Below are 14,623 nucleotides of genomic sequence, written 5' to 3'. Positions count from 1 at the left end.
CTGGGGACGCATGTGCAGTAAAGAGTAGTGAGGTTAAGGAAGTGGGCATCCCTATTAAAGATGTGTTTAAGTATCACTTGAAACTAGGTGAAATAGAAAACAATGAGGTGATTAACTTCCCCTTGAAAAATGTGTCAAGGACAGGCTGTCACTGACTTTTCTATTCCTCTACTATTCCAAGACTCCATAGGACTCAATGGTACTCGACAGATCAAACCTGCCAAATTTTTGGCAGAAAAAAGTTAACTAAATGTTACTAAATCACAAATTATGGGAGTTCAGATGATGTGTTTGGATTTTCCAAAGGGATAATTGTGGGGAAACTTGGTATATTGAGAAATACAGGTTTCACACATGATGATATTTAGGACTTAATATTTATTCAGGCAATTTTTAAAACAGAATTGACAAAGCAGGTATTTACCTTCCCCACAGAGACCATACAGTCTGAACCAGACAAAATATTCAAATTTAGGCACACCCCACTTATTGTCTAACTAAAAGTATTAAATGGAAAGTGATCAAAGCCGTCATTCAATGTGATCTCTCATTTGTTCATCTAAAGAAGAAGCAACATTGGCCAACCATTGCAATCATGTCACTTTGGCAAAGTATCACACACTCGTCACCATTGGTCGATCAGAAATGAATTGTGCTTCATCAGGCCTAGATGTTCGGTCACCGTTCTGCCACTTGAAGTTGAATAAAACAATTGCCCGGGAACACGTGCAAATATAATTATAAAAAAAAGGAAAGGGGGAACTACAATCAACTAAACCAGCCTCTTGTAGTAAACAATAGAATATAACGTGCTGTAGTGCAATTTCTTCTTTGCTCTTCCAACAATGCAAATCTTAGTATTAAAGTCCATGGAATTTCCATACACCTTTCCATTCGTCTAACTACGTGCTTGTCTGGAATTGCTGTTTTTGTTGGTATTTTGGGCCACGGGGTCTTTGCTTTTCCTAGGACGTCGAAGTTTCTGATCCCAACGCTAGAATTGCAAAAGAAAGGTCAATGAAATGCAGGGAAAGATAACGTGTTCACTTCTGAAAAAATGAATTTAGCCCCCTCAGGGGCCACTGGAAGGATTACCCACTAACCCACCGCCAGCCCCTTCCCACCCCGCTTTTTGTTGAGCTAGTTAATCTTTTCAATCCAATATGGAAGCAAGAGCCAACATGTGACAATGGGCACAGGAAATGATTCACCAAAAGAAGAGAGATGGGAAACTCCAGGAGTCAGACATCATTACTGCCACAAGGCTGCTCTAACTCTGGGCTGGGCCCAATCCATCATTTCTAGCCTAATCAGTTCTTTATTTGTCTCTAAATAAACCACATTTGGGGGTGCCCCCACACAGGCAGATAAACTGCCGAATTGGTCTGAAGGACCCGAAATGACAGCTGAAATCTGCCCGTGTATGGTAACCTGGATGTGTGGTTAGAAAATAGCATTTTCTGTTCTTACCTTGACTTTCTTAGCAAGGCGATCTCTCCATTTTTCAGCCAAGGATCCTTCCACTAATAGAAGCCTGTGTTACAAAACAGAGGTATTTTATTTAACACATCTATAAACATATTAGAAAAAAAAATGATTCCTATTGCTCAATCACTGGGGGGGGGGGACATTTTGGCACTCCCCCAGTGATTCCACCTTTCCTTTTCTTTTAAGCAAATATTCCTGAGCCATTTTCCATGGTTTAAAAATGTATCTCTAATGCACTTTGTAAGGAACCAGGGGCCCACTAGAGAACCTGAACTCAAGGGCCCATCATGCTACCAAGAAACAATGGCTAAGCTGCCTTTCCCAACATTCTATATCATGTTCTATAGACATCCTAGGGTATTATAATTGCTTAACAAGAAGGTAGCAGGCAAGATTGTCTGGTGGCCTGGAGGGGCTCTTGGTGTCGTCAGGACCATGGCTGTCACATAAGAGTAATACATTAAATATTAAATAGCATGGAATTTGCTATGTGGTCAAAGTTGCAAAGTTTACATCAGGTCTAAAATCTAATAGCAATCAGGCAGCACCTACTTCTTTGAAACATTTGAAAGCAAACATCAGTGGGTTACCAGACCTTGTGCAAATATTTGTCTGTACACACATACATATGGCTTACTAGATTGAGTCATTTTACCTGGTGCGCTCTTTGTCTTCGTATCCCATAATTATATATTCCTCATTGGCAACAAGCTGGGGGCACAAGCAGCCTGAGTTGGTATATAGTGTTACTGTGTCTTTAGGAATATTTACTAGGGAAGACTTGAGAATCTCTTTTACTTCCACAATTGCTGTTGCGTCGTGGCATTTCACTTTCACCTCTTTCACTTTTGCTCTGATTACTATTGATAGAAAAGAGCACTGAATATTAGTATGATGAAGCTTACAGTCTAAGACCCTTATTATAGTCACACATACTATGGTCATTTGAACAAGAGCCACTTAACCTGCCCATACGTTTTTGGAATGTGGGAGGAAACTGGAGTACATGGGAGAAACCAACACAAGCACGGGGAGAACATACAGACCCCATGCAGATAGTGCCCAAACTAGAATTTCTCTTCATACACATATATACTGTATAGAACAATCTAATAACACACTTCAAAACACAGATAACACAAACAACTCAGCACATTTCAAAATTTAGGAGCATTTTAGTGGCTCTTCTTGGCACACTATTCATAAATACACAACTATAAAAGCACAGAATATATTGTATTGTAAAATAGTGAATAAAAGGGTCGGAATGGTTTATAGGGTTACTGTGCAGAGTAAAATTTGGTTAAAGAGGGCAGAAAACCCTCCATTACAAAATAAATACAATAAAAAATGCCCCCTGCTATAAATTAGATACTTAAGGTGGCCATGCACAGCCCCATGGCAGGTTATTGACCCCTGTATGGGGCTTTCTGAGTCTACTGAACCAATATCTGGCCAATTTTCATTGACTGACCGGGTTTAAAAAGCTAGCTATACACTGAAATATCCGCTCATCTGGTGAGGTTGCCAAACAAGCAGATCTTTCCTCGGTATGCCAACCTTGAAATGGACAATATTGGACTAATACAATCATGTGGCCCTCAGGTCTGATCATGGTCTGTTTGCAACTTTTATCAGCTCCTGTATGGCCACTTTTAATTCCGTCAGGCAAGAAGCAGATCAGCTCATTGATCCTCACCCCAATGGCCTGCATGCTATCAATGTGATCTGATATTGCCCACCTCATGGTGGGCATATCAGGATAATATCCCCTTGTTTGGCAAGATCTTTCAGTGTATGGCCAGCTATCAAAAGAACTGTCCTTAACGCCTAACCATCAGCAGTATATTCATGTCAGGCAGGTGGGAGTAGGCATGTAGGCCTAACCCCCTCCCGTCCCCTGCTCATCTCCTTACTCAGCGTCGAGCACTTAATGCATTAAGGACAGGGTTGTCTTTTGCTTGCAGACACTGTGTTCTGCACCTCATGCCCCTTAGCACTTCTGTCCCAACCCCACTGACCCCTAAACAAGTTGCGGGCATCCTTATGACTACTGTACCCCCAAGCTGTTGCTTTAATAGCAAAGATAAAGTCATAACCTCAGAGCCAGACTGACTACTCCATGCAAGGTATCACAGCAGGATGTCTAAAGTATATGCTATAGTAAATAGTTCTAGCAGGTGTTGGCCACATAGGATTGCCTCAGTTGCAAAAGTGAGAGGTATCCTCAGCGCAAGGTGACCTTTAAAATGATCAGCTCAGAGAACAACAGAATATATGAACTAGTAAAGGTATAACCACAAACATATTTCAGTCTATTTCACACTATATATGTAAGGAATCATAATGAACAGCCCAGTGTTATATTCTGTACTTACCATAATTGTAATTATTCTTGAGATACGTCTTTTGGGAAGCCTTCATGGGCTTGCATTTACAGTGCTCTAAAAGAAAATGGCGAAGAACAAAGTTTAGGGATCAGATTATCAGAAATATATTGATTAATTTGAAGTTTCAAAAACAGACTTTTTTTTTATAAATATTATTTTCATGTATCCCCCTTAAATATGAGGTTATAGTTTATTATGTGCCAGATAAGCCTTCATGTTTAGTTCTATAGGAAAGAAAAGTACAACTCAACCTTACTTATTAATGGTATATATTATATTTCTATTTAAGGGATGACTATTACAAACCCAAGAAAAAAAATCTTTCTAAAATTTATGTCCAATGGACCCTGCGGAGTCCCAAGCGGTACTTTCCTTTAATATGTATTATTTAGTACTTCTTGGAATGAAGCTAATAAATCTTAACATTGGGTCACTCAGCCAAATGATTCATATAGAGGTAAAATGGTTACATGGTTGTCTTGCTTTAGCATTCAAAGAAAAGAAGAATATCTTCGAAACTATAAAAAATAATGGCTACTTATGGGAGCAAGTGGTTTCGCTGGTATTTAGGTGCAGGAACAGAAATTTTATTGTGGCTTCATTTCCCCCTTTTTATTCTATATTTTCCCCCATGATTCTCATATTCATTGACATCTCAGCGCTAGGGTTGCTCATTGAAATTCACTCACTGCTACAGCGTGTCTCTTTTCATTGTTTTCCCTCAATGCCCGGCGCACATTTAAATGTAGCTTTCAAGGGGGAATCAATTGTGTAGGTTTTTGCTCTAACAAACATCCCGGGGCAGCAAAAGAGTTATGTGCTCCGCTGAGCCAAAGTGAATGCCTTTAAAGAAATGGGGATATTTGGGGCTGGAAACCCACTAGGCTTGGATTTCATTCTGCAGAGACACAGAGAAGAATATATTGAATGTATAATGCCTTACAGAAGTGATTTATGGGACCCGTGCTTTGGTGAAGCGCAGTGCTCTCAGTTCATGTTCTTTTGGGGCAGATTTGCATCAAACAAAAAGGTTCTAAAGAATGCATTTATTTATTAGACATGAGCTCCTTTGGCATTATGGGTTATATATTTATAAGGGAGAAATTCAATGTAATGAGATCGGTTTATTAAAGTGTTATGAGGGAATCTCAGGATGTATGCCTGATTGGTTAAAGAGATATTTTTTGTGGCATATTTCCGCATGACACTGTAAGTCAGTTACTCCTATGCAGCCCAGTGCCTAGTCTATAGTTGGAAAGTCACCCCTTAGCTGGTAGGAATTAAAAACTAGTAAGGGTAGGGGATCTGTTATCCAGAAATTGAAAAGCTTCAGATTACAGGAAGGCCATCTCCCCGAATCCATTTTAATCAAATAATTCAAATTTTTACAAATGACTTCCCTTTTCTCTCTAATAATAAAACAGTACCTTAAACGGGTACAGGACCTGTTATCCAGAATGCCCAGGACTTGGGGTCTTCAGAATATGAGGTCTTTATGTAATTTGGATCTCCATACACAAGTACACAATACTGCTTTATTTTTAAAGAGAAAGGAAATAGTATTGAAAATTGAATTATGTGATTAAAATGAAGTCTATAGTAGATGGGCTTCCCATAATTCTGAGCTTTTTGAATAGTGGGTTTCTTGATAATGGATTCCATACCTGTACTTGATGGTATGACAGCTGCATGAATCCATATTGGTGGCAAAACACTCCTATTGAGTTTATTTAATGTTTAGATGATTTTGGAGATCCAAATAATGGAATGATCCGTTATCCAGAAACCCCAGCCTTCTGGATAACAGATCCCATACCTGTACAATTACTGGAAATATACCTGTTTTGGAGACTGATTTGTCCTGGGAAATGACTGAAAGTTAGAAAAGAATTGTCTGGATGAAAAAGATATTCCCTTGGGAATCATCACCCCCCCCGCCCCCCCAATAGATTTTTCTAGAATCAAGTCCTGATACAGATATTTCCTGGAGACAATTACTGATGTTTTTTGGCTAAATTGTCTCAGGAAAGCTCTCGTCCACAAAACTCCATACTAAAGCAACTTGGTATTAACTAAAGGCTGCCATGGATTTGCAAGTCCATCTTTAATATTGATGGTGTTGCTGAAAGAAAATCTCGTCAACAAAAAACTTGAAAATCAACTCTACAAAATAAAAATTTGCCAGAAAAGTCAACATAATCCAAACTATAGTCACCACACAGGTCCATATGTATCTTCCCTACAGTCCCCGTACAAAGCACATTTTATGCTATTGCTTCTTTTTCTGTTTAAGTCATATAAAATGCTTAATGCTTTTAATGCTTGCCTTTTTTTGATTGGTAGATCATATAAAATACTAGCAGTGAGTTGCCCTTTAAGACACGGAACAGATGTTTATGGAATGTTGTTGATGGGTCTCATAAAGTTTGTTCAATCACACTGCGCATCACACTGACTCTGTTGGCCAAGACATATCTGGGCACTGCTCAACGAGGTTTGGATGCCAAATGACCAAAAATGGATACAATGTTTAACCTACTGTACAAGCGCGGAGGTGTGAATGAACAAAGGCAGTATTATAAAGGCAGAAAGGACCCAACACCAACTAAAAGTTATTTTGGATGGCAGCTGTAGCCCTGGTTCTGGATTTCAGACCACTTCCTCCCTCCCGGCCAGGGCTTGGATTCAGTAAGACGTCATCTGCACAATCTCTCAATGCTGCTCTGTTTTGACCCTGAAGCCACCGGTTATCTTCCTCACAATGTTGCCTTGATACCGCCACCACTGAACAATCCAACAGCTTTAGCTGTAACGATTGTATGACTTGAAACTTTTCCATTAGGCACCTTTTAAAATGGCAGCATAAAACAGCTTTGCTGGCAGTCACTTATATGTGAGATACAATAAGCAGGGGGCTTATAAAGTAATATCAGAATCACAGCAATGGGCAGTAAGGTGCCACTTATATGGTTTGTTCCACTGTTGATGAAGTTGTGCCAGAATTGTGGCGCTTTTTTATTATTTGTGTTTTTTTTTTTAAATAATTTAGCTTTCTCTTCAGCAGCGCTCCAGTTTGGAATTTCAGCAGCTATCTGGTTGCTAGGGTTTTGTTTACCTTAGCAACCAGGAGGTTATAATAATGAGTAGATAAAGTGCCAGATAGTTACAATTGACAAAAAGGGAAAGTAAATCTTCTAGAACAGTATTGCTCAGGTTGGGATGACTTAATCTTGCTGCATAAAATGCCCAATATACTCTAACACAGTGCTGCCCAACTTCTGTGGTGCCGAGGGCCGGAATTTCTCTAGCATACATAGTGGAGGGCCGCTAATGGAAGCCAGTTTGACCACTCCCCTTTTTAAACCACACCCACTTTAAACCACACCCATGTTATCACAAGAGCTTTTAAGACTATGCCCACATTAACGGTAGTAGTGCAGCATAAACCCAAATGGTTGGTGCTCACTGTGGGGATATCACCCATCATTCATATGTGAAAAAATTATATTATGTCATATTAAGACACACCCTTACATCTATACAGGGGGATTACAGGCTGAATCTGAGGTGTGAGCCATGTAGAGGGCCAGTTAATCTCAATTCTGATACCATTTAAAGATTACACAAAGGTAAGCCATCAAAGCAGCCAGACAGGTGGGGGCCACACAGAGGGGGGTTGCGGGCCATCAGTTGGACAGCACTGCTCTAACAAATTATTAAGGATTTAAGGGTATTGGGTTGTGTAGTCCAGCAGTATCAATGATGGATTCCAACCAGCATTGTTTGATTAAACTGTTATCAATAGAAGCACCCAGAGGCACTCAGGGACACCACAGGGCCATACAAACGGAAGTTAAAATACTATTTATTAAAGTTGAATTTTAAAAAGAACATCCCCAATGGCCCTTTGTGTTTTGTGCCCAAAAGGCACTTACTAAGAGGCAGCCATATCAGATCTCTGTGGGCAAGTGTATCTGCAGGTGTAGTTATTCAGCAAAAGGAATGCTCTCTTGTAGCACATGTGTAGCATTGCCAATATCCTCCAATAACAGGCTTACTTAAATATATCAGCATTCTAATCAACTGCAGGACGTATGGGTAAATGGGGCTATTATAAAGGAATTTCAGATGCACTCAGTTCTAATTAGAATTCCCCAAAGCAGAGGATAATACACCGGCACATAATATTGCTGGGAAAGAAATAAAATGGACATAAACTTACCCCCTGCCGTGCTTCCACAATTTCCGTTGTTTGAATCCATGGGGAAGTCTGGCATCGAATCTTAAAACACATAAAGCCAATTTAGTATCTAAACTCATAGTTTAAAAAAAAGCATGTGTTTTTAAATTTTGCAATTTTCTCCCATCAACCCACTGCGGCAAGCAGCACCTGAGCATCACCTGTGTATAGGGACTGGAAGTTCTTCTTATTTATGTCAATGGAAGCAATATATGGTAGGTTGCTTGGAAATTGAAGGGATGAAAATGCCCAAGAAAAGCATTCTTAGGGAGGAGACCTTCTCCTCATTTGTATGCCAAGCAGAAGGAATCCTGGGAAATAGAAATTTTAGCAGTGTCACTGGGTTTCCTTGTCAGGATTCCTTCTGCTGATCATAATGCCCTAATACTGGCAGAATGGGGCCTCACCTTGATCTTATTGGTTGCTCAGTGCATTTATCCAAGCCCTATCTCTCCTAAAACCTTAAGAATGAAAGAAAGCAGTTAAGAAAGACAGTCCTAAATATATAACTTTATCTATCCTCTTAAGGCTTGGCAAGTTAGCATTGGGTTATTCAAGCAATATCTGGTGCTTCACTCACAATTCCGTAATGGGTTTATTCGCTCATTTTCTAGCTTTGTGCGGCAATGCTACATAGCAGGGGATATATGTGAAAAATGACAGCTTTATGAAGGTTTTCAGTACAATAATAAATTACTAGAGAAAGCGGCTATAAAAACAAGCATTGTGGGACGACCAGATAAAGAAGATTTAATCTATGAGCTTCAAAGTCTTGGTCCCTACAGCTATGAAGTACGATTCCTTAGATCTTTAGCCAACCTTGCTTTGAGTTGGACTTGCCAACACCATGGTCACATCTCTATTCAGTTTTATGCTTTCTGTTCTTCAACAGAAAGCAGTTACAATGGCAGCATCATTGTATAGCCTTTAGGCAGTTTTTTGTTTATGGATGATTTCTAAGAGTCTGAGAGGCTTAAGGTGGCCATACATGTTAATATCCACTTGTTTGGCGAGGTTGCCAAGGAGCGGATCTTCTCCTCATATGCTCACCTAAGGTAGGTGAACTAATTCAAATGTTTGGCCCTAGGAAAGATTGAATTAAAATGGCGGGTATATTTAGCAGGAAAATTAAACCTGCCTGACGAGATGTGGCCTATTTTAGAGCAGACATTGGTTAGGTAGGACTGTCAGAGGTCACCAAACGAGCAGATCTTTTCCTGATCTAAGGTAGGTGATACTCGACTAATTGGTATGGCAGGTATATGGGCAGGTATATTTGGTGGGAAAATCTTAATTTAAATTAATCTAAATTTTAGGCCAGATATTGGCCGGGTAGGCCCATAAGGGGGACTCCATATATGGGTAGAAAAGCTGCTGAATTGGTCTGAAGGGCCCGAATTGGCTACTGAACTTTGCCTATGTATTGCCACATATATTCAAAATTTGTACCGACCAACAAATACATGTACAGGGTGGCACCGCACAGTAAGGAGTATTTTTCTATACTCTTCACATCCAATGGAATGTCATAAATATATGGTATAATAAGAATAAGATGAGTAGCATAAGATGGAACAAGATGAATGGAACGCTGGCTAAGTCTGCTGCTTTGGGGAAGCTGTTACACTCCCGAGTGTTTGGCCCATCTCTAATTTTCTGGAAGCTGATATAAGTGCAGGTCAGTTTATATTCACTAAAAGCCAGACTGACAATTCATTTCCCTGACACCAGAGATGTTTAGAAAAGTATATTACTGTAATCCTAATGTATACTAACAAGTATAGTAGGTTTTAGACTTCCTTAAATATATGGAATTGTATAATCCTGGTCTATAACATTATTCTTTTTTATGGCTTGTATTATTTTAATGATATTTATAAATAAGGAGGAGTTATATATGCAGTGTCCATGATATAAGCAATAGGCTATAACACTTTAATTATACAGGTATGGGACCTATTATCCAGAATGTTCGGGACCTGGGGCTTTATGGATAAGGGACCTTTCCGTAATTTGGATCTCTGTGGATTCAGTCTACTAAAAAATCATTTTAACATTAATTAAACCCAATAGGGTTGTTTTGCCTTTAATAAGCATTAATTATATTTTAGTTTGGATCAAGCAGGGCCGCCATCAGGGGGGCACAGGGGGTACAGTTGTCCCGGGCCCGGACGATTTTAACTTTTAAAGGGGGCCCGGCGGCGCTACAGTTTTCTTAGTAGCTTGGGCCCCCTTAAATCAATTCCGGGCCCCCTGTCATTGGTGGTCAGCGGGTGATCCTATTGGTCGCGCCCCGTGAGCCAAACGAGGAGCTGAACGAGACAAGGGGGGCTGTGCTGTGCTGTGGCTACCAATGTACTAGGGGGGCCCTGCTGGCTACCAGTGTACAAGGGGGGGCCCTGCTGGCTACCAATGTACTAGGGGGGAGGCACTGCTGGCTACCAATGTACTAGGGGAGGCCCAGAAAATTTTCTTGTGAGGGGCCCTGTGATTTCTGATGGCGGCCCTGGGATCAAGTACAAGATAATGTTTTATTATTAGAGAGAAAAAGGAAAACATTTTTAAAAATTTGAATTATTTGCTTATAATAGAGTCTATGAAAGATGGCCTTTCTGTAATTTGGAGCTTTCAGGATAACGAGTTTCCGGATAATGGATGCCATGGCTGTACTAACCCATTTGGGTCAAGTATTTAATCAGATTCCCAAGCAAACAAATGATACTTGTGTTGCAGTGCTGAACACGACTGCCTAACATTCACATGGAATGCATAGAAAAAATGCCAGGCAATGATCATCCAGTCCTCTCCTTACATATGAATATATGTAACTATATATATAGTAATAATGTTAGAAAGACAATATTATTAAGATTAGGATTAATATTATTACGATTATTGGCTACTTGAAGTGGTTCTCCCATTAAGAGAGCCATCTAGAACCTCTGTCACCAGAGATAGTTTCAACAAATATGGCCATTGTGGGAACTGTTTCTCTTGCTTTGGGTTAAGATGAGATATCATCCATGTGTACTCCCACTGGCTAAAGTTTCATTATAATGGCAAAATGCCTGGTTGAAAGGTTGAAGCCCTGCCCAAACTCTTTTGTGCTTCAATTGTTCTAAGGGTAGTAGAACAAAAACCAAAAGATAAATAATAAGATCAATCAAAGAAATTTCTTCACCCAAAAATGTTTTTTTTTTAATGTAATGTAAGAAAATGTAATTCTAAGCAACTTTCCAGTATACATTGGCTTAAAAGGGTTGTTTACATTCAAATTACCTTTTAGTATGATGTAGCGGTGCTATCCTGAGTCAATTAAACTTAGCAAAATGAATAGAGGAAGGCCTAAATAAAAAAATATGTGACAGACAGATAGAAAGATAGATAAACAGACAGATAGATAGATAGATACATAGATGATAGATAAACAGATAGATAGATAGATAGATACACAGATAGATAGATAGATAGATAGATAGATAGATAGATAGATAGATAGATAGATACATAGATGATAGATAAACAGATATATAGATAGATAGATATATAGATAGATAGATAGATAGATAGATAGATAGATAGATAGATGATAAACAGACAGACAGATTGATAGATGATAGATAGATAGATAGATAGATAGATAGATAGATAGATACACAGATAGATAGATAGATAGATAGATAGATGATAGATAAACAGATATATAGATAGATAGATAGATAGATAGATAGATAGATAGATAGATGATAAACAGACAGACAGATAGATGATAGATAGAAGATAGATAGATTGATAGATAGATAGATAGATTGATAGATAGATGATAGATAGATGATAGATAGATAGATGATAGATAGATAGATAGATAGATAGATAGATGATAGATAGATAGATAGATAGATAGATAGATAGACAGACAGACAGACAGAAAGACAAAGCACAATTTGGAGCATTGCCCATTAACAAGCAACAAACAGGTAACAGACAAGCAAATCCATCCTTCCTATTCCCCCAGTAGAACTCCTGGGCTAGTGACAAAGGCTTTTGGCTGACATTGCGTATTAGGCTAAATACCTCATCAAAAGAAGTTATGCAGCAAATGCTTGCCAGACTATAGAAACTGGATAAGGAAACTTTCCATTTGATTTTGAGAAGTCTGAAGGCACCTCAAAAAATGATTTTTTTAATCACTGGCAGTTTTATGATCTCCTGAATCAAAAATGTAAAAGAAAAAGTTGTTTGGGTATGTCAAGCTTTTAGCCTGGTATAATGCATAACCAGTTAATGGGCACAGGCTGCTTTGTTGTGACCTTAGGTTTCTACAGTGGTTCTGCAATAGCTGAGGTTATAGAGTTCCATAACCTGGAACTACAAATTCCAGTACCCCATCAACAGCCCAATGGCTATTTGGGGTGCTGGGAGCTGTATTTGGATTCCATCTGGTCATATTATAAAAGTGCTGCCTAAAATGCAGGCACTATGGAACTACTTACCATAGCAGTTGTCTATGAATGGATGCTGGATTTTATTAAGAAAAACTGAAGGGCTACAGAATGGAAAACTCCTGCTACAGACCATACTATACACATTTTCCCACCCATCCTAATTCTTAAATATGTATCCATCAGCTCAGCAGACAAAACAAGCATTACAGAACCAGCATTTGTATTTTGAAATACCTGCCTTGACCACAGCATGCCATTGATATTAGTTGGGTTTCGATGATGACTTGGGTAAGCAGTTACGGGATGTGCAGTTTAGTCTTTCATTGGCCTATGTTAGGTCCTGCAGTGTTGCAATCACAAGCTTATTGAGTAGGCAGGTATGTAGGCATCCCTTTGGGATTATAAAATCTGCCACTCATTCAGTGCAGAGGGAGCAATGGAAAGCTCTCAATTGTATTAATCTGTGGTGGTCTTTGTTGAAGCATGTTTTGTTCAATTGTCATGGAAGCAATAATATTGATAAAACAAGGTTGTACAGCCAATTGCTCTTCCCCAAATCCACTATAGCACCTTTACAGTATTGCTCCTTCAGATATTTGGGGTTTGGGTTCTACTTTTTGGTCCAAAATGTCCTCAGGGCATATCTTACCCAGTAACAGGTTTGCAAATATATGGTTCGTTGTCCTGCTACAGTTCCATTATCAAAAACTGTAAATGTTGTCTATTGACTATAAGAATTGAGTAGGAAGCTTGCAGAGCAGTGAATAAAATAGTATTGGCACCACTTCTGTCCCTCAGTTGGGTCACTCCTATCCACTGTCTCTCAAACATATATATTACAAAGAATTGTGGCTTTAACTCTGTAGATGAATCTAAATGAACTTATACCTTTTCTAGGAAACATTTTGAGGTACCTACCTGTTCCTTGTTCCACCGTGATGATAGCCTCTGGGGAGATGCAGACTCCTCTGTCATATACGGGGAGCTCCTCACATGCCAGGCTCTCTGGCCAAGTGTGCCGGTACTTGATGAGAATGGGCTCACAGCCGGCCCTGGCCCTTTCACATACAGATTTGCAAGGCTTAATTGGCTCGTGCTGGAAATCGATGGTACAAATGGGGGCATACATAGCACACAGAAAGAACAGAAGGTCCTGGCTACATTCAGTGGTCAGCAAACCTTCAAACTGTTCAATTGCCAAAATGGCATTGGCTTGAGTGCTGTGGTGGAGATGGTTGGGCATTTTAGTCATGTTCCATGGCATAGATTTGCACATGGGAATCCGCACAGGCTCACATGAAGCACAGTGAGCGTTGGGTAATGATAGGAGCACCAGCCCCGGTATGACCATTAGCAGAAATGAGTCCACCTTCCCTGTCGGAGACATTGTTATCCTGCCCAAGCTATCACCTGTAAGCGTAGGCTCACTCTGGGTGTAATACAGGGACTCTGTATACAGGGAAGATCTGGGCACATGCAAAGCAACTATAACTCACTCCACCTTATAGTTCTAGTTCAACTCAAATGCAAGGCGTTAAGTTTGCCTTTAGTCCCACCCAAGGCAATACTAACAATTACCCAGATAATTTAAAAGTGCAGAATAAGATGAAAATCCATGAAAAGTTCTGCAGTGCTGCCTATCTGAAAGCAATCAATCATTTATCAAAATCAGCAAGCCATATCCATAGGGCTAGCCATTCACCTCTGCTGCCAGGAGTCCTGTGAAAGTGCCCCTTGTTCTCCTCTCCCAGTGCAGGAGTCTGTAACCACTCTCAGACAGCCCTTGCTCTTTTTCACTTGCAAGCCCTCCACTCAGAGCCCCTCCCCTCAGCTGCCTTAGCCCTCCCCTGTCTGTGAGGGTGTGGGGGGGGGGGTGGACGTGTGGGGGGGGAGACAGTTTGATTATGTTCTGTAAACTTTCCAAGCTTCCGAAAAATTGCAGATAAATCATACACTATACGGGGCAGATGAATCCTCCCTGTGAGGCCAGATGTATATGTTCCTTTTCACTTGTAATAATTGCTGTTACGGGGAGCCCCTTCTCTGAGGGCACAAAAAAA

At 39.9% G+C, this 14,623-nt stretch overlaps 1 protein-coding gene across 1 annotated transcript; it reads right to left on the bottom strand.

The window, feature by feature from the left end:
* Positions 1-358: 358 nt before the first annotated feature.
* On the bottom strand, positions 359-14,303 carry frzb (frizzled related protein). Its single transcript, NM_001005438.1, is given in 6 exon segments — positions 359-994; positions 1,471-1,534; positions 2,144-2,348; positions 3,867-3,932; positions 8,101-8,160; positions 13,482-14,303. Coding segments are annotated over 6 exon segments (960 nt in total). The 5' UTR covers positions 13,951-14,303; the 3' UTR covers positions 359-898.
* Positions 14,304-14,623: the final 320 nt, after the last annotated feature.

This window comes from Xenopus tropicalis, chromosome 9 (genome assembly GCF_000004195.4).
Source record: "Xenopus tropicalis strain Nigerian chromosome 9, UCB_Xtro_10.0, whole genome shotgun sequence".
Taxonomy (NCBI): Eukaryota; Metazoa; Chordata; class Amphibia; order Anura; family Pipidae; genus Xenopus; species Xenopus tropicalis.
This window is presented reverse-complemented; position numbering and strand designations above follow the sequence as displayed.